The sequence below is a fragment of the Ptychodera flava genome, chromosome 14 (assembly GCF_041260155.1).
Source record: "Ptychodera flava strain L36383 chromosome 14, AS_Pfla_20210202, whole genome shotgun sequence".
In the NCBI taxonomy this organism is placed as follows: Eukaryota; Metazoa; Hemichordata; class Enteropneusta; family Ptychoderidae; genus Ptychodera; species Ptychodera flava.
This window is the reverse complement of record NC_091941.1, coordinates 37,881,986-37,902,272: the sequence shown is the minus strand read 5'-3', so window position 1 is coordinate 37,902,272 and position 20,287 is coordinate 37,881,986. Positions and strand designations below refer to the sequence as shown.

At 36.7% G+C, this 20,287-nt stretch overlaps 1 protein-coding gene across 1 annotated transcript; it reads left to right on the top strand.

The window, feature by feature from the left end:
• Positions 1–6,484: 6,484 nt before the first annotated feature.
• Positions 6,485–18,942, top strand: LOC139150375 (mammalian ependymin-related protein 1-like). The gene is made up of 6 exons (XM_070722712.1): positions 6,485–6,744; positions 8,257–8,291; positions 11,254–11,388; positions 12,909–13,089; positions 17,126–17,213; positions 18,800–18,942. The coding sequence occupies exons 1-6, from the start codon at positions 6,678–6,680 to the stop codon at positions 18,864–18,866; spliced, it is 573 nt and encodes a 190-aa protein (XP_070578813.1). The 5' UTR covers positions 6,485–6,677; the 3' UTR covers positions 18,867–18,942.
• The last annotated feature ends 1,345 nt before the right edge of the window (positions 18,943–20,287 follow it).

Sequence of the window (20,287 nt, the reverse complement as noted above, 5' to 3'; positions counted from 1 at the left end):
ATAATGAATTTCTGATGAAATCTGTAATTTTGTATTTTGGGGGCAATTTTTGCCATTTTTGGTTAAAACGTGTAATTCCAAAACTACTCATCCGATAGCTTTGAAATTTGGTATACAGGTTTCTATAGATGAACTAAATGATATTTATTAAAAAAAATAATGATGAAATCTGCAATTTGAATTTTTGGGGCAATTTTTCTCATTTTTGGTCAAAAAATGTGTTTCTCAAAAAAAGTACTGGTCTAACAGCTTTGAAATTTGGTATACAGGTTTCTATAGATGAAGTTATGAACTAAATTTGATCTCTTGAAATTATGATGAAATCTGCAATTTCATTTTTTGGGGCAATTGTTGCCATTTTTGGTCAGAAAATTTTATTCTCAAAAACCTACTCATCAGATAGCTTTGGTTGACATGTTCTTAGGGATGATCGGATGTCATATATTCAAAGTATGATGAAATCTTCAATTGTGTATTTTTGCAGCTTATTTTAGCCACTTTTTTCTGGCCTCTGCATTGAGCTATCAAAGATTTCCACCTTCTTCATCAACATGTGTAAAAAATAGTTATTCTTTACATAAACACAGCGGAGCTATATCGGCCGCTAGGTCGCTTGTTGTAAAAAGTTCCCTTTCCACTCAAGTTAGTTTTCCTCTTCCGACCAGGAAACCCTCCCTCTCTATTGCCTGGTATTTGTCAAGTGCATATGCAGGAGGTCGCAGTTCTTTTACGACTCTCAAGTCTATGTTCGAATAGCGTGACCGGTCTTCCTACCAAGCCGACATACTACATTGTCGTTGTGACAATTGTGAGTTCTGTAGTCACGAAATTGTAAACTCCGAATAATGCTCATTATAGAAACATGTATGTTAGGAAAAGACGATTTGGATCTGCGTTAGTCAAGAAACTTGGACTATAACCTAACTTTTTTAAAGGAAGACCTATCTAATCATTATCATAAATGGTACTGTGTATGTCATTATTTCCAAGGAGAACGATTTACTTCACCGCCATTTGTCACAAAAGACGAATACACTCGGTGTGACAGTTTTCGGACAGGGTAGTGAATTTCGCCCAAAGCCGTTTCATAAATGACGAGCACTATGAAATCTTATTATCATACTTTTCGAAACTTTTTTGTGTTTACCCTCAAACTGTTAACACCAACAGAAGTGGCATTTAGGGAGTCAAAGTTGCCAAATTTTTGACCCATTTGAGTGCGTGTAATCAGACTGCTATCGCAGTAATCGGACGTCGTATTTGGAATATGATTATAGGGGCTAAATACTGGATTAAAAAATCAGATATTTTGAAACTTCGAACCCCCAGTTTTCATTTCGATGTGTTTAGAAAACTATATGGAAATATTTCGTGATAACTAGTTACGTTTAATCCATGGACGACGCAACTATATTTCTATGTGTATAGCGCTTAGATATCGGACACTGGCTGTCTCTGTGTGTTGCGTTCGACGCCTCGTATCGTACGGTGTGGCTAACTTCACCAAGTTTGTAGCGCCCGAAATAGCTTCTACCAAAAAAAAAATCTATCCAAAACGGGACGGCAGCGTCACCTGACTTAATATGCTGTAGCATGACTTGTAAAACGCTATCAAAACGGAGCGAAGTGAGTATAACGAATAGCATGTCATTAAATGTCTGAAAACTGAGGTCGTCCGAAAACTGTCTCACTGAGTGTACTTTGAGGCATGCACATCTTAAAATTATGACGTTGACTGTGACCTTGAATCTATCATCTTTCATATCAACATGCACAGTGAACAATATTTTTTCAGTCAACAAACACGACAAAATATCCTTTTGACAATACTGATCAACATAGTCCAAAATCAGATAAGAATACACTTTACTCTATAAAACTCACCTGAGAAACACCCCCGTTTTCCACCTATTACTACTAAAATGCAACCAAATGCATTTTACAGTATCGAAAAACTGATAAGAAGACAGTAAAATCGATGTGGTCAACGATTTTTAATCCTTGAATTACATTTTAATCAACCCCGTCTGCAAAATTTGAAACTTGTCTAGCAGGATGTCATACGCCAATGCTGGTGTTTGTGGATCGGGCGGTGTTGTTGTTGTTGTTGTGACTAAGTCTGATCTCCTGCTAACTTTAACAGAGGGAGTTGATAACTGAAAATTGCACCTGGCAGTGTAATATGATACATTAAAAATCGTCGACCACATCGATTTTATTGTTCCTCGTATCACTTTATCGACACACTAAAATGTGCTATGTGTTGCGCTCGTAGTTAGGGGAATACGAGTTGAGGTACCAGTTTGGGTCGTAATGCTTTCAGTAACTGAAGCTAACATACAAAGATGTAGTTTGACGGATAGCATTATATGTTGATACAAGTTAAAAGGTCACAGGTGTATTTTAATCTTTATATTTTATATTACAGAAATTTCAAGTCACAGGTGTATATATTTAATACTTAATAGTTTATTCTGGAATTTTGAATGCACGGGTGTGTCTTTAATCCTGAACAGTTTATGTACTGAGCTCTGGTCAATTCTGTTTTTGCTAAGCTTTATAGTTTATGTACTGATGAGTTTGAATTAAAGGGACATAAGCTGTAACTTGTGGCAAGTTTTTCAGTATTCTGCTTCTGTATATCAGCTACCATGTCTGACCCTAATCCGTTTGTCATACTGAAATTTCGAATATTGTCTTTGTCAACACAGCTTGTATGTGTTTAGTGATCGTTGTTTATTGTTTACAAATGAATTCTAGTCCAGACTTGAATACAAGTTTCAACAATAAGAATGTAGATTATATTCATATAGGTTGTGTTGAAATGCTAAATACTTGGCATTAAATTACAGTTTAGGGATTCAATGCAGAAAGTGTAGGGAAACCACAAAACAAAAGTTTTGAAAAAATAGCCAAAAGATACAGCTTATGGAGCTTTAAGTAATCTGCTATCTACTGATATGCAAATGTATCTTTTAATTACTTGTCTTTGTTTTATACCCTGGCTTTGTGAGGCTATATAAGACCAAGAAAACTAAAAAGTTTGTTTCTCTTCCTCGCGCGTGTCAATTCAGACCCGCCACGTCAACTTTCTTTCTGCTCATGAGGAAATAAAATGAAAAAAAACGCAAAAAATACGCGACGATAGTGCATAACACAGTGCTGTATAAAACAGAACTGTAAAAATAAATAAATGACACTAACCTTCCATTCAGGACTGTATGTCATTGTTATATTAGAACTTATAAAGAACTTGTTCTGCATGTACCAAAACTCATGTGCTGTCTCTCTGATTTAGCCATCTTACCTATTCGCTCTCGATGTACATTCTCTACAAAGTTATATACGTTTCTAAACTTAAATAACTACGAAATTATCATTATTTTAAAAATGTCTTCGATTGTTTCTTAAGATGAAACAAGATCACACCATGGAATATATCGTCCTCATCCAAGATTTTACCAATAATTAATGAAAAGTATGACGCTATCTCTTATCTCCTTCTCGTACGGATCTTGAACTGACCTTAACCACCATCTTCGCTGGTCAAAGCGAGTGACGGTGCAGGGCGATAGCTGGCAATTGCAATTTTCTTGAAATAAGAGGATGTACAATAATTGTAAGGCATGTGTAGTTAAAATACGCATAAATTACATATTTTAGAAGTTAGCATGAAGTCTTATGAGAAATTCTTGTACAATGAAAATTACAGATCTAATTATAGACTGACCTGTGCCAAAATGCGATACTCGTTCTGTCCCCCAAAATCTTCATAAAACAAAACAACAAAACGCAAAACATCAGCAATAAAATAATATAATCAAACTAGCAACTCCAAAATAAACACAATAACAAAAGCGATAAACCTCAATATTGCTACATCTCCAAACTCCAGTTCCTTGGGCAATTCGGTCAACTAGGACCACTTACGGATCACTAGCACTGGCATTACTAGCCAACCGAGGAGAAAAATAACAAAATAACAAAAACTTCTGTACGCGTACCTCATCATACGACAACAAAATACAACAACACTTCATCAATAGAGTAAAGATAATAGCACTTCAAAGAAAGAGAGATGCCGCGTTTGCATATAAGTCGAGAGCATTAACCTATATGAAAAGGGGTGATTTCCGAAGTACCAGAAAATACAGTCACCAAAACTGAAAAGTCGTGCATCCTTATTTTTGTTGTTGTTGAACTTTGTGAGTGGGTGTGTTCCGAAATACTGATTCTTATCATTTTTAGTTCATTCGTCACGTAATCAGTTCGTTTAAGCTTATATATTAGAATGCCGACTGGAAGATGAACCACAAGCATCGTCTGCATCGTTGACATTGGCTGGTCGTACTTCCTCTAGGTTTACACACATTTCAAACTTCTTCAGCCACTTCTGTAGACAAACATTCTCTCGCCTTGTTCATCGAGACATGACATTTGCGCCAACATTAATAATGTCGTATTGCCGACCTAGGACGTTCATGTCTGCAAGCCGCCCTCGTCTCTCTCGGTCATAGTTCACTTCCATCCGCTGAAGTGCGCCGCTTCACTGTGAATCTACATATCACCATAGAATCGATTGTGCTGCTGGTTCACTACTCCTTCTGCTGGTTCTACCATCTCAAGTTCTTAACGCTGATTGACACTACTGCCATATTTCAGTATCATATAGTTGTGGTGCTTCAGCTACCCGGATTCTCCACCAATTTGTTGCACTCGTAATTAGGGAAATACGAGTTGAGGTACCAGTCTGCACTGTAATGCTTTCAGTAACTGAAGCTGACACACCGAGATGTACATTGTCTGCACCAATTTAGATCTTTACTACGAGATGGCAAACATAACGTTCCAGGTCTTGAGTCTGAGCATCTGTATCTCCAGTGTAAATTATCTACAAAGTTGTATACTATACTAAACTTACATGACTACAAAATTATTATCATTATACAATTGTCGTCACATGGAAATTTCGGCGGGTCTTTGATTGATTGTTAAGATCAAACAAAATCACACCATGGAATACACCGTACTCGATTGTTCTCATTCAACTTTTTACCAATAATTAATGAAAAGTATGACGCTATATCGTATCTCCTTCTCGTACGATCTTCAACCGGCCTTCTTACGATTCGGCCATGCACGGTCCCTGGTGGGCCATGTGAGGGACGCTTCGAGATGAAATCTCTACAAGAGAGGGCTATATAAGCGCGCGCGTCACAAGCGTTTACACGAATGTCCGTGAGCAAGACTGTCCGGCAGACTAATGCAACGAAAAAGTTATTTCTCTGTTGCAGTAAGCCTGCCGGTAAAGAACACCTGTGGCGCGTGCACTACAGGTAGTCGGGACTATTTTTGTCTATTAGGGACCATAATTTTGTAAACGACACAAAATGGTCGTCTTTAAGTGCGAGAAATTACTTTTCGGCATGGAAGATTTCAATTGGCACATTCGAAATGTCACTGGTTCTTCGGGCAAGCGAACCTATGCGTCGATTTAAAAGTTAATAAATATCTCTCGCCTAAATTACATGTACAAATGAACATATTGCAGCCTTGTATCTTACATTATCGCCAGCATCGTCTACTGTCAAGTCCATATGTTGCATGGTCAACAGGCAAACAGTTTCAATACTTACAAGTTTGCCCACGGCAGATTCCCTCAGAAGTTAGTGCTGTGAACTCAAAATAGAATTGTGAAACAACCAATTTATGTATAAGCATGTGAGTTCATCACGTCTGGTCTTAATATGCACTCTGCGTTGAATCGACAACCTTGCTGAACGACAAAGGGATTTCCGAAACTTTTTCGGTGATTACGTCAACTCCTACGCACACTATGCGGCGTTGAATACCGCACATTAGGGGGCAACGGTCGATGAAATAAAAAATTAACTGATATTATAACACCAATATATATATACACACACACATATATATATATATATATATATATATATATATATATATATATATATATATATATATATATATATATATGTTATATATATATACAGTAATTATTATTATTAATGAAATAAAGTGCTACATGACTTTGTTATATACTTTGCTGCTGCTCTACACGTCATTATAATAAATAAACTCTCAGTTTGACTCATTTACTGCACAAATAGTCGACATCATAGTCAACACCAAATGGTCAACTCCACAGCTGTCCCGCCCCAGCATCTACTTTACGTCGAGTGAATTTGGGAGTGGTTACCGATACTTGGGGCAAGGGGCACTGTTTAGGGAGGTACTGTATTGTGAATTTACCTTCACAGGTACGGTCAAAAAGCGATTGTGTAAGTCGGGGACGATCTTATTCATTTATGGGGGTGTGACATCGTAGGGTAATTTCAGTATAGTGGTATGAGGAGATGGCAATCGGAAATAGACTGCAGTTCACACAACGTGTCCTACACATTTTCTTTCATCATAAACGTTACGCAATACAATAATTGATTTTATGGTTCTTTTGCCTCTCAGACCTCCTGACATTCGACTATGGTATTGCAGCCGATATGATCACGTGATATCATTATGTGAGGATATAGTCTGAAAGCTACAAATTGTGCAGTCACTCCACTTTGTGCTCATAAAGTACACTATATCAACTACTAAATCAACGAAACAGATCGGTCTGGTATATTTCTCCGGAATACTTCACCGAATCAACCATGAGAATCTTGCTTGCAATATTAGTATTCGTTGGTGTTGTGTACGGACAGACACCAAAACCATGCCGTAAGTTCAATGACTATTGTTTCAGCGCTTGCTTCAATCACTCGCACTCCTGACCATGGGGGGAGCTATGGCCAATAGTTGCCGATTTAATATTTTCTTTATATTAATAATTTCTTCATTTATTACAAGAGAGGCCTGCACGAAGTACATTACAATATCGAGGATAGGTCTAGATGGGCTTGCACGAAATACCTTCCTTATATTTAATACATTTTACATTTTTATATTACGTGAAAGGTTTGCACGAATTACATTCTAAAGTCGGGGTTAGGTCTACATGGGCTAGCATGAAATACTTTCTTTGCATTTATACATTTTTACATTCTTTACAATTCATATATTTCTTTTCATCTTTACACAAAAGGTCTGCACGAATTACATTAAAAGATCACAGCTAGGTCTAGATGGGCTTGCACGAAATTACATTTAGTACATTTTTCAGTTTTTACATGAGAAGTCTATACGAATTTTATTTTGAGGTCTTGGCTAGGTCGAGATGGGCTTGCATGGAATACATTCTTTACATTTAATATATTTTTTACATTTTTGTCATTTGTTACACGGAAAGTCTGCACGAATTACATTCTTAAGTCCGGATTATGTCTACATTGGCTTGCACATAATACTTTCTTTACATTTAATACATTATATTCTTTACAATTAATGCATCTTTTTTCATTTATTACACGAAAAGTCTGCGCGAAATAAGTTAAAAAGATCGCAGCTAGGTCTAGATGGTCTCGCACGAAATACATTCTTTACATTTAATACATTTTTTTACATTTGTTACTTTTATTACATGAAAGGTCTGCACGAATTACATTCTAAGATCGGGGCCGGTCTAGATGGGCTTGCAAGAAATACATTCTTTACGTTTAATACATTTGTACATGCATGTTTTACTTTGACAAATGAGAGGTCTGCACTAATTACGTGGCTGGGCTTACAAACGTTCAAAGCTTAAATGGACAAAAACTGTCCCGGCACAGCGTATATTACCGTAATTTGTGCACACCTATCATGCAAAAAACGTAAAAATGTAAAAATATGTTTTAAATGTAAAGAATGTAAGCTTACATGTATTTCGTGCACGACCAGCCCGAACTCCCGATGATGTCCGATCGGCCCTCCCCACGGAGTCCTGATAATTCCCAATTTCCGGATGATGTCGGATCAACCCTCCCGACGAAGTCCCGATAGTAAAGTGTATTGCGTGAGGACATTTAATGAGAAAATGTATTACCGTAAATGTGAAAAATGTATTTCGTGCATGAATAAATGTAATAATGTAAAACATGCAGAATGTTTTACTACTGGCCATGGATGTCTTGTACCGTCATATTGTTTCGGACATGTGACTTAGTTGATAATCCTACAGTTTGTATTGGCTACATATAAAACGCGGATGAAATATAATCATGTTCAACCTTCCGCTAGTTGCCATTTTCCGTTATCTTTTTTTGAGTTGGATGAATCGAACGTAAATACTTCATTTCCTCGTATTCATTACAGTTGCACCGTATGTATGGGAAGCAAAAGTTATACAGGTTAGTGAGTTGGCAAACTGTCACAAGAATGTTTGCACTTTACAATAGCTCAAGCCTTCAGCACAACCTTTTACAATGTTGTTACAAACTTTTCTATTGTCGTGTAGGTTGCATGGCTGCATTGCTCTTGTAATGTAGGTTACCAATTTAATCAGTCCGTTGGACGCTGACATAAGTCCAATAACTCGTTCAATGCAGAAGTTGTCGTTTTATTTGCTCAAGAGAATATCTGTCTCGAAAACCACGGAGGTCTTGTGATGCCTACATGGTGACAGGCATCATTTAGTTAGCCAACTGTGGAAACGCAACTATCTGTAGCGGGATAGGCTGCGTCTATGCGGGTCACCAAAAGATCAACCGGCGGGGTTGACCTTTGATGACCGCACAGACGCAGCATACCCCGCCCCGGGACCCCGCCACAGACAGCTGGATTTCCAAGGTTACGCGCAGCGTTGCTTGTCGATTAAAGGCCAGGGATCGAAGTGTGTAGCCGAAGGCCGAACCTCGGTACTAGTGTACTTTACACTTGATACTTTACACTAGTATCGAGTTTAGGCCTTTGGCCTCACACTTCGATCCCAACTTTGGTCGCACCTCTGCACTGCACAGTGACCTCACGAAGTCCACCAAGTCAACAGGCGGGGTCGACCTTTTGATGACCTGCATAGACGCAGCCTGCTCTGCCACAGATAGCTGCGTTTGCACAGCTACAAGTTACCTTTTATTTGTTGAAATTCTGCAATTTTTGTCTATAATGTGTAGAAGTAAGCTTACACACCAACAAACCCCTTTCATACTACAGGAATGCGACATGACAGAAAAGAACTTTGACTGGATAAACCATTCACATCTTTCGAGTTGGTGGTGAAAAAAGTAAAAAATATGAGTCAAAATTTGTAACTTTGCTTCTTTTGCGAATAAGAATATACAGGGAAACCATAGAATTTTGGATGAATAACTTTTTGAAAACATTTAATTGTGGAACATAAACAAAAAAGTCGCATGTCAAATTTCTTACCATCTCCTCTCCCAGATGTAGGGGTTGATCAAGAAAATCAGATACATGTAATCTCAGAACCATTGACAAGAATTTTTCCGTATAGTTATGTGGATGTCTGCTTGGATGCTGAGTGTCAAACATTGTATTCACTGTCAGATGAACGACACATGCCTTTATGAGGTATGGCCAATAGTTGGTAAAAATGCACGTTTCACATTGTTGAAGCTATAATGGGCAATTGTATGCCATCGTGCATTATATAACCCAAACGTGTAGGACAAACTTGCATGACTAAACACTGTAAAAGTCTGCACGTTAGACATTTTAGACACGTTACGTCCGTACACGTGTACACGTTAGGTTTGCACGATACACGATAGGTTTGCATGATTGGCATGATAGAAATTGGAGTCATGTGGAGAACCTAAAATGACATACACGTTAGACATTTTAGACACGTTAGGTCCGTACACGTTAGGTCGGCACGTTACACGATAGGTTTGCACGATTGGCATGGTAGATTTTGACCCATGTTGAGAACCTAAAATGACATGCACGTTAGACATTTTAGACACGTTAGGTCCGTACACGTTAGGTTTGCACGATACACGATAGGTTTGCACGATTGGCATGATAGATTTTGACTCATGTTGAGAACCTAAAATGACATCCACGTTAGACATTTTAGACACGTTAGGTCCGTACAGGTTAGGTCTGCACGATACAAGATAGGTTTGCACGATTGGCATGATAGATTTTGACTCATGTGGAGAACCTAAAATGACATACACGTTAGACATTTAGACATTTTACACACGTTAGGTGTGCACGATACACGATAGGTTTGCACGATTGGCATAATAGATTTTGACGCATGTGGAGAACCGAAAATGATATACATGTTAGACATTTTAGATACGTTTAATAGGTCCGTACACGTTTGGTCGGCACGTTACACGATAGGTTTGCACGATAGGCATGTTAGATTTTGACACATGTTGAGAACCTAAAATGACATCCACGTTAGACATTTTAGACACGTTAGGTCCGTACAGGTTAGGTCTGCACGATACAAGATAGGTTTGCACGATAGGCATGATAGATTTCGACCCATTTGAGAACCTAAAATGGCACGTTTGACATTTTAGACACGTTAGTTTCGTACACGTTAGGTCTGCATGATACAAGATCGTGCAAACCTAACGTGGTCAGCACGTTACACGATAAGTTTGCACGATTGGCATGATAGATTTTGACTCGTGGACAACCTAAAATGACATACACGTTAGACATTTTAGACACGTTAGCTCCGTAAATATTAGGTCGGCACCTTATAAGCTTACGATATGTCTCAAGATTCACGTGATGGCCAACAACACGGTAAGGTCTAACTCTATCATGCCAATCGTGCAAACCTATCGTGTAACGTGCGACCTACGTGTACGGACCTAACGTGTCTAAAATGTCTAACGTGTATGTCATTTTAGGTTGTCCACGAGTCAAAATCTATCATGCCAATCGTGCAAACTTATCGTGTAACGTGATGACCCAACGTGTACGGACCTAACGTGTCTAAAATGTCTAACGTGCATGTCCATATAAGTCGAATGGTACCATATGTCAATCGTACAGTCATGATATACACGTGTAGGTGCATACATGTTGGGCGTGCACGATACACGATAGGTTTGCACGATTGGCATGATAGAATAGGACTTATTTGTACGCCCTAAAATGCTATGCATGTTAGACATGGGTTTTTTAACGTTAGGTCTGCACGATACACGATAGGTTTGCACGTTTGGCATTTTAGGCACGTTGGTTCCGACCTAACATGTCAAACATGCACTACTAAAATGTAAAAATGTCTAAAATGAAAAAATCCCGACTTCTGGCCATGGATGGCCTTTATGGTTTGTTTCTGATACTATTGATCTTCACTTTTTTTATTTATGACTGCAGTATGATATCAGCAAACAATTTGAAATGAGGAGCAGAATGGCCTACGATGCACGCAATCAAAGAATCCGTGTGGTGGATAAAGTTAATCTTGAAGACAAGAAAGATAACTTTGCAACTCTATTTCTTTATCAAGAGGTAAGCCGAAACGTCAGATCTCCAGTCAGTCTTCAGTTGAAAAACAAATCAAACAGTGGAGCCTGTTTTACATTTTGCAACATCACAGTTGGAATTCTTCAATCATGGCATAGAGGGCACATTTAGGATAAAATATATTGGGGATGTCATTCCAGTTGTATGTGAATTTAATTTGCTTGACAATGAAACCAGGAGATTCTACACTGGGATAATATTGTTAGCTTTTATCTGCCAAGTCCACACAACTAAGCCCGGTTGGTTATGGTAAAATCTCACATCCGTGGTAAGCCATGAGTGTGAGAACACAAGTGTGGATCGATTTGTTGTCAAACTGTACGTGTTCTATGTGTAAATTGCACGAGTGAAATGTATTTTCATTTGAAGATTGCTACTAGGTCATTCACTATCCCTATGCCCAATGTGTGCATATCATTTGACAAATGGGAATTTGCATATTCTAAAACCAGAATATAACATGGGCAGAGCACTTTTAAGAAAATGGTTTTTCTTATCCATGTTCGTGACTAATACAGGAAAAGAGACCAGTGTATCATCTTATGTGGTTATTTTTACTAATGCATTGCAAACTTATTATTACATAATACTGTCTGCGTTAGAGAAGAAGAAAACTTTTATCAGTGTAAATATGTTTCACTCAGCATTTGATATGAATGAATATGGACTAGAATGATATAACTTAAAAGAAAATTATGATGACAGTAGTAGTGTTTTTATACATTTAACAACTACACTAAAGTGCAATATTTTGCAAATGTCGAAGGAGTGTGAAAAGATAATCCTACACCAAAATGAGCCGAGATTTTGACCAGTTCATAAAATAAAAACTCACAAGTGGTAGTGAGTGCATATATAGAGTAAACTCGTCAAAATTGAGTGGTCTACCCATTGCTAGGGTAGTTTATTACCACCTTACAGTTAATGAAAATTCGTGAATGTTAAAAGGGGTATTTTTCTCTAATTGAAAGCTTAAGCATGTTCCAGCTGTGTTATATCACAACTAGTGTTTCTTTTATTTTCATATCTTGACCAATAAGATCACCATTTTAGCCATCAATATTTGATTCCATACTCAATATCACCAGTTCTTTTCTATCCCATCCATGTTTAGTGTCATTTGTGCTGCATAAGATCCGCAGTCATTTCTGATGTCAAGTGACATTCATGCTGATTTGACTTAGTGATGCGATCTTTAGTTAGACCTCAGTGTGATTTTAGGGAGATGTCATGAATTTCAAATTATCATATGGATATTGACGTGTAACAAATCCTAGAAAAGTGGAAACAATTGAATATCATTTCTAGGCATCCACTCCCAAGATCTAACGGCATATTATATTTGCTAAGGGCTGTCAAATGCTGCGGATTTCTGACAATTTTCCATGCCATAACGATATGAACCTATGCAACAGTTGCTTCCAGTTGGACTCCTGCAAAATATACAAAAAGTTGTCTTCAGTTTCATGGCTCATTCACGATGCGATCATTTGTTCGTTACCCAGGGTAAAGAATACAAGCTGAATATGAAAACCAAGGAATGCAAAGTGATCGATCTTACCAGACCCTTCCGCCCCGTTCGTGTTCCCAACAATGCTACTTTCTACGGTGAGACTACCATTGGCAGCCTGGCAGCAGAAGGAGCGGGCGTCATAGTGCAGTTATGGGGAGGACAGACAGAACACGGTCAGTGACGGGCTTTGCTTTACAGAGAGGGGCCGTCAGAAGTGCAGTGTGCCTGTGACACTTTCTTGATGACAAACAGTGTATTTCATACACGATATGTATAGATTCATCACATGAACATAGCTGCAATTTTTAAATTTTTTGATGCACATTATGTCAGAACTTGCTTTAAAACTTTTATCAATTACCAACTCAACTTGGATACAGTGTTTACATTGGTTGTTTGGGTCCCACAGGCTTTTAGCAGTTCCAATGACTCTTTCCCCTTCCATTGCTGTTTTGAACAACTTGAACAGTAACTTACTTTTTGGACAACTTGAGTTTGTATAGAATTTACATAGATTACAAATACTGCAATTGCAATATACTGTAAAACACTTTGAATTAGCTGCATGCTTTTTAGCAACTTTGGATTTTGATTGCAATCAGCAGGTTTTTAATTTAGCTTAAAAGACATCCTTATCATAGTTTATATGAGGAAAAGTTGAAATTAGCGGCATATTAAATTAGGGAATTTAGACACTTAGCTAAATTAGCTAAAAAAAGGATGCTGGCTAAAAAGACTTGTTTTACAGTATAAAAAAATAATACAATATCTGTGCACAACATGTGCAGTACGCTTAGTGAAAGTTGATGCAAAACCCATAAGTAGTTCAAGATGCCAGTCTTACTATGAATCATGTAATCTTATACCTAAAGAATCAATGAATACAACAAACGCGAAATAATTATATGCATAATAATACAATATCTGTGCACAACATGTGCAGCAGGGTTGGTGAAAATTGATACACAATCCAAAGTAGTTCAAGTTGCAAGTTACGCTGTGAATCATGTAATCTTATACCTAAATGAATTCGACATCACCTGAAACACCACCTCGTTTTTCAGTCTCAGCGGACGAAGTCAAGGGGACTTATGGTTTGGGTTCCGTCCATCCATCCGTCCGTCCGTCCTCGCAGATATCTCAGACATGCCTGAGCCAATTCCTTTCGAACTTGGTACAAGGATAAATTCAATGCCATAAGTATGCATGTCCCTAGTTTAAGGTGTCGCATGCATAGTTAGTGCTAATTTGCATAATTAGTAATTTTTTTTTAAAAAGCTTTCTGTCTGGAGAGACAAATTTCATGAATCTTTGTGTACAAATGTTGGTCACATTGATCTCTAATAACACACAATGACATATGTCAGTATTATATCAATTGATTGCCAATTTGCATATTTAATGAATTTCAATAATTAGCTGATATGTTAAGAAATACTTTATCAAAGTTCATGAAACTTGATACAGATGTTGAGCTCACATTGCATAAACAGTGAATAAAGATGTTCATCAGTGCGATTTTAATTGCTAATTTGCATATTTAATGAACTTTCATATAATATGTCAAGAAATACTCTCTCCAATCTAAAGAAACTTGGTACGCATGTTCATATACCAATGCTGTAACTGTGTGGAAAGACATTTAGCAGGATCGTAGCAGTAGTATAGTAGTATTTTATTACCCAGAAAAGTAAAATACAGTATCAGAATACAGTATCAAAGGTAGCAACAAACTTGGTACAGATGTTGATCATGACAATTAATTGCTAATTTGCATATTTGATAAATATTTGTAATTACGATGATATATCTAAAAAAACTACAGCAAATTCGATTAAACTTGCTACAGATCTTTAGCACAAAGTCCTATAATAGTGTACAAAGATGTTTGCACTATCATGATAATTAATGGCTAATCTGCATATTTATTGAACTTTCCTAATTATTGTGCCATGTCCTCAAATACTGCAATAAATTTGAAGAAACTTGGTACAGATGTTGATACCTCAGTATCGTAATATTGTGTGAAGACATTAAGCGGTATCACGTCAATTAATTGGTAATTTGCATATTTGATGAACCACCGTAATTAGTGTGATAAGTCGAGAAATGCTTCAGCAAATTTAATGAAACTTGGTACATATGTTGATCTCATAGTCGTTATAGCATGCAAAGACATGTAGCAGTATCAGGTCAATTGCTCAGTTGCATATTTATGATTTTTTGTCATTAGGCTGATATGTCAAAAAATACTTTATCAATTTCATGAAACTTTGTACAGATGTTGAGCTCACATTGCATTAACACCGAATAAAGATGTTCTTCAGTGTCATGTTAATCAATTGCTAATTTGCATATTTAATGAAATTTCATTATTTGTTTGATATGTCCAGAAGTACTGCATTTAACATGATGAAACGTGGTACAGATGTCGATCTTACAGTGATGTAAGGCATGCAAAAGTATGCAGCAGTATCTTGTCGATTGACTGCTGAATTGCACATTTAACGAATTTTCATAATAAGGCTGATGTCAAGAAATACTCCATCAAACTTTATGAAAATGTCTACAGCTATAGTGCTCACATTGATTCAACAGTAAATAAAGCCGTTTATTAGTGTCAAGTTAGTTAATTTTAATTTTCATATTTAAAGAACTTTCTTAATTAGTTTGATATGTCCAGAAGTACAGCATCAAATTTGATAAAAGTTTATAAAGATGTTGATCTCACAGTGCTGTAATAGAATGCAACAACACTTACCAGTATCGTTTAAATTAATGGCTAATTTGCGTACATAATGAATTTATGGTGTAAGAGTCTAGAAGCACTGCATCAAATTTATGTATTTTGGTACAGGTGATAATCTGTCAATGTCAATTAATTGCTAATTGAAAGACCTTTTAATTAGGGTGGCAGCCCAGCTTGGCTTTACATTTTCACCACAATCGTGTTGACCAACCCCATTTTTTTCTGTAGTAAACAGGGAAAGAATGTTTGTAATGAGTGATCTATATCCTGAATGACTGCACCAAATCTAATGAAAGGTGCTGCAGATGTTTATCATACAAAGATTTAATAGTAAAGAAAGGCATTTAGCAATATTAATAAATAACTATAGTGAGTCTCTTTTTGTACTCAAAACAGGGGCTTTTTTACTACATCTGGCCTTCTGATTTTTTTATGTCAAAAGCCTTTACATGCCTGGACCAGTTTCTTGCAGATTAGCGGATTTTGAGCCAGTGCATGATATACCTCATTCTGTTTAACTTGCTAAAAAGACATTAACCTATGCCATTCATGCTAATGTCTACTTTTTTACAATCCAATCCGATATGGGCATCAGTCACAGACAGGTCTTTGACACCCTCATTGCTTTTTTCATGCGTATCATATCGACTTCGATTTAGTTACTTCCACTGACAAATTCTCTATTACAAGTGGGGATATGGATTGTAACAAAAGAATGTTTCTTTTGTGTCAATAAAATTACTTTCAATTCTTTCTGCATGAGGGTGTGACTTCACTATTCCCGAAATTCACATCATCGATTGGGTATGGCTTTAGTGTTTTACAGAAAAATGCAAAAAATGCATGAAGCACTTGATTTCCTTTTCAAATCGTATACAGATAGTCATACTCTTACCCTCTGAATGCTTGCCGTTTACTGCAAATTTCAAAAAAGATGTAATAGATAATTCAACATACAAATCAGAAGTATTTCTATATCTTTCAAACTAGAAATCATGCGAGCTTTAGATACGATACTGATGTAAGAATTACGCTTGGGTCAGTGGCAATCATGTACGCAAAACATGTCACTTGTCAAGGCCCTTGAAAAACAATCTCATGGTATGTATCACACCATATGTCCCATCAAAAAGAGCTGTGATCTCAATACAAAATGACATGCATACACTAGACTGCAAATCAAGGTGATCGCTGGCACTGTCAATAACAAATTATTGATTTGTTTTTGTAAAGTTCAGCACTGAAAGTAACTTTGGCTCATAAAGACTAAATGTCCAATTTGTTATTCACAATTAAATGTAGAAGGCATAATATAAACGACAATACAAAAGTCATCCCTTTTTTTACAAAGCAACATACTCTACAAAGCAAAATATCTACCAGTTATAATGCTGTTATACCAGTCAATATTATCACTGACTGACAATTTTTTTATGCTGTTTTGTCCCTCTGTGCTGCAGGTCGTTATGCTGGTAGCTGGACACTGAGGGGCTGCGGACCTGTCTCTGAAGTTTATTTCAGCAATAAGACTGGAGTTGTCCGCACTGAGTGAGTCCTTCAAATCTTTGATAATATGCCGCAAGCACTACTGACTAGAGGAGTCAGTTAAAGGGTAACCTTTCAATTCCAGGGTCTGATTACCATATTCCGATTTGTTTATTGTTGATTCATTTCATATTATTCAGAATGTAAACAAAAGATTGGTTCTGGATTTATTTATTTGTCCCTTATTTTCCCATTAGATTACTGATAATAGTTTAAGTGAACCAGCAACCTACATGTATACACACTGTTTGTTTATGAAAAGAACAGTGGTGTATTTACGAAAATTACATGATTAAACAGGCACAAAGTACATGTACACACAACCAGAGAGATGTTTCCAATGTGTTCATATCGATACCAAGCAACTGTAAATTTTTGGACAGCAGTATGACTGAATAATCTGGATCTAGCTTCCCTTGACTCTGTGTCAGTCACAACCCATAATTAATTAGTTTCATCTCGGATACTGAGTTCTGATGCAATACAATGTATATTCCCTCATTAAGGGATATGGGGAATCAGTTCTTGACTGATTTTCCTCATGCCAAACTTGCAGTGGGTAATTGCGACGAATTTGAGGAGGGAAGAGGTTATGTGAACACTAAAACAAAAGAATTAAAAACTTCATTCATCTGTTTTGTGATAGATAACCTCGTGTTGTGCTTGGCCGTGAATATGCATCACATATTGGTAAATTTTCAGCAGGTCTAATTTAGAGTTCTGCCATTAGCTGACAGAATGATTAAGCCTCTGATAACTAATACAGTTTGTAACAAAAGAGTGTTGTTGAGAACATTTTAAACCTCACGACATGCAACATTCAAATGACTCCACTGTTGTCAAGTAGACTCAAATGAAAACCAACATTCAAGGAAATAATGGTGAAAATGTGTCAACTCTAGATCATTTGTGTGTTCTCTACAGTCTGCCAAGAATGAATTGTCGCATCACTTTGTTTTTTGAACAGCTCAAAGGCTTATTCAAGGCTCTCTTGAAAGCCTTGTTTGGATTACACTAGTATTTATTATGGCCAGAGTTACTCTTAATTGCCCTTTAGAGATTTAAAGTTACCCCGATTAACTTCAAAAATCTTTTCTTTAACCTGTTTTATGGTGAATATGCTCAATTTCTCAGATTTTAAACTGTTCTGTGGTGACTATGAGATTCATAACCAGTACTGGAGCTAACACTCACTTCAGTGTTCATTATTCAAGTGAATAGGAACCCACCTTGCCGCATCCAAAACTGAACCGATAATCTGTCATCAAAATAATCTCTTTGGTCTTGCAGACTAATCAAACATTCCGATATGCAAAACCATACTACGACTGGATGAGTGGAATAAAATTCTGTATAATTCATTATTATTCAATCGCCCTCTGAACAAGAAGTTAGACAAAGTATCAGGGGGCATTTGATGATATCGGATGCAGTCACTAAACAGTAACCATCTGTAGGGATAAATAATTAGCTTATCCTTGTGATTGTAAATTCCAGATGTACTGCCCACTGTTCATTATAACATGTTGTTCTGCTTTTGTTGTATGAAAATCATTAATTTTATTTTAACAATCTACTTTCCTTTACAGTTTCTTTGATATTACAGCGGGCATTCTTGATCCAGATATCTTCATTCCACCAAAAGAGTGTATGTAGATAAGCGATAGGACCTGGTGTTGAACCCCCACAGTGGATTGTGTATGCAGAGATGTTTTGGCAGTGATATTTTAATAGGAGAAAAACTCACACTTCATCGCTGATAGCAACTGCAGATCATTTACATTAACTGGTTAAGAGATAATGACATTTTTGTAAACTGTTTGATAAATTTAAAATAAATTTTTATCTGATGTAAAGGCTGTTTACGATTTTTAGTCATTTTCAGCTCACATTTGTATGTTGTATACCATATGCCAAAGAGTGCTTTGGTATGTATGTATGAATGTATGCATGTATGTCCACTGTGCAAAAATGTAAAAGTCACAGCACCTACCATCTAGTATTTGGTGTATAGATGCACCAAGGGATGGAGGTGTGAATTTGTTCAGATGAACATGTTAGTGTAAAATTTTTTTGCAAATGATGTAAGAAAAGACAAAGCCTGCAATTTGCTAAAACTTGTAAACACAGGCCAGATTTGGTTGAAAGTTGGTGTGCAAGTACCTTTATGTGACTTTTGTAAGGTACATATATACCTATATAAATTGTGGTGAAATTTGCGTGTTTGTATTTTGGGGCAATTTTCTCACTTTTGGTCAGAGGGTCTTTTCTTTAACCGTTTGTTGATTAATTTGAAACTTTAATCATGCATGTTCCAAGGGGTGGCCTCTATCAAAGGTGTGCAAATTGTGGTGAAGTTTCCATATTTGTAATTTTTAGCCTATTTTCCCTGTTTTTGGTCCAAATTCTTCCCTGAAATTGCTAGTCTGATTGCTCTGAGACTAGGTTTGCATGTACCTAGAGCTGTACTCAGGGTTGTTCAAATTTTGGTGTAATTTTTGTACTTGTATTTTGTGGAAATTATCCCATCTTTGGTAAAAATAGTCATCTTCTCCTAAATAACTTGTGTGATTGCCTTGAAATTGGTTATAATAATAACTTTATTGCTTTTTAAGGCCACCGGCCTATTAGGGGAGAAAAGAGTGAACCAATCTAAGTTCACTTAAACGCTCAGAATCACGTAACTATAATATTGAAGACTGTTTAAATGAGTGAAAAGGAAAGAAACGTTGAACACATGATAGCAAGCTAATATGTAAATGATATATACTAAATAAGTTAATATATACGTATGTCTATACACTACATATTTTTGAGGTTCGTAGGTCTATTGCTTTGTATACAAATTTACAAAGATTAGTTAATATTTCTGAGTCTACAGAACTTACAAGTCTCTGAAATTTATCAAAGTTTGGCTCAGTAAAACTCTCCAGTGGCAGATATTCATTCTTAAATCTTTGTACAATAGACAGATTAACGGAAAATGGTATTCATCTTCCACATCATGTGAATTGCATAAAGTACAGATTCTTTGTCTAGGATCAATACCATAATGTCGCCCTTCCTCTATAGAGGAA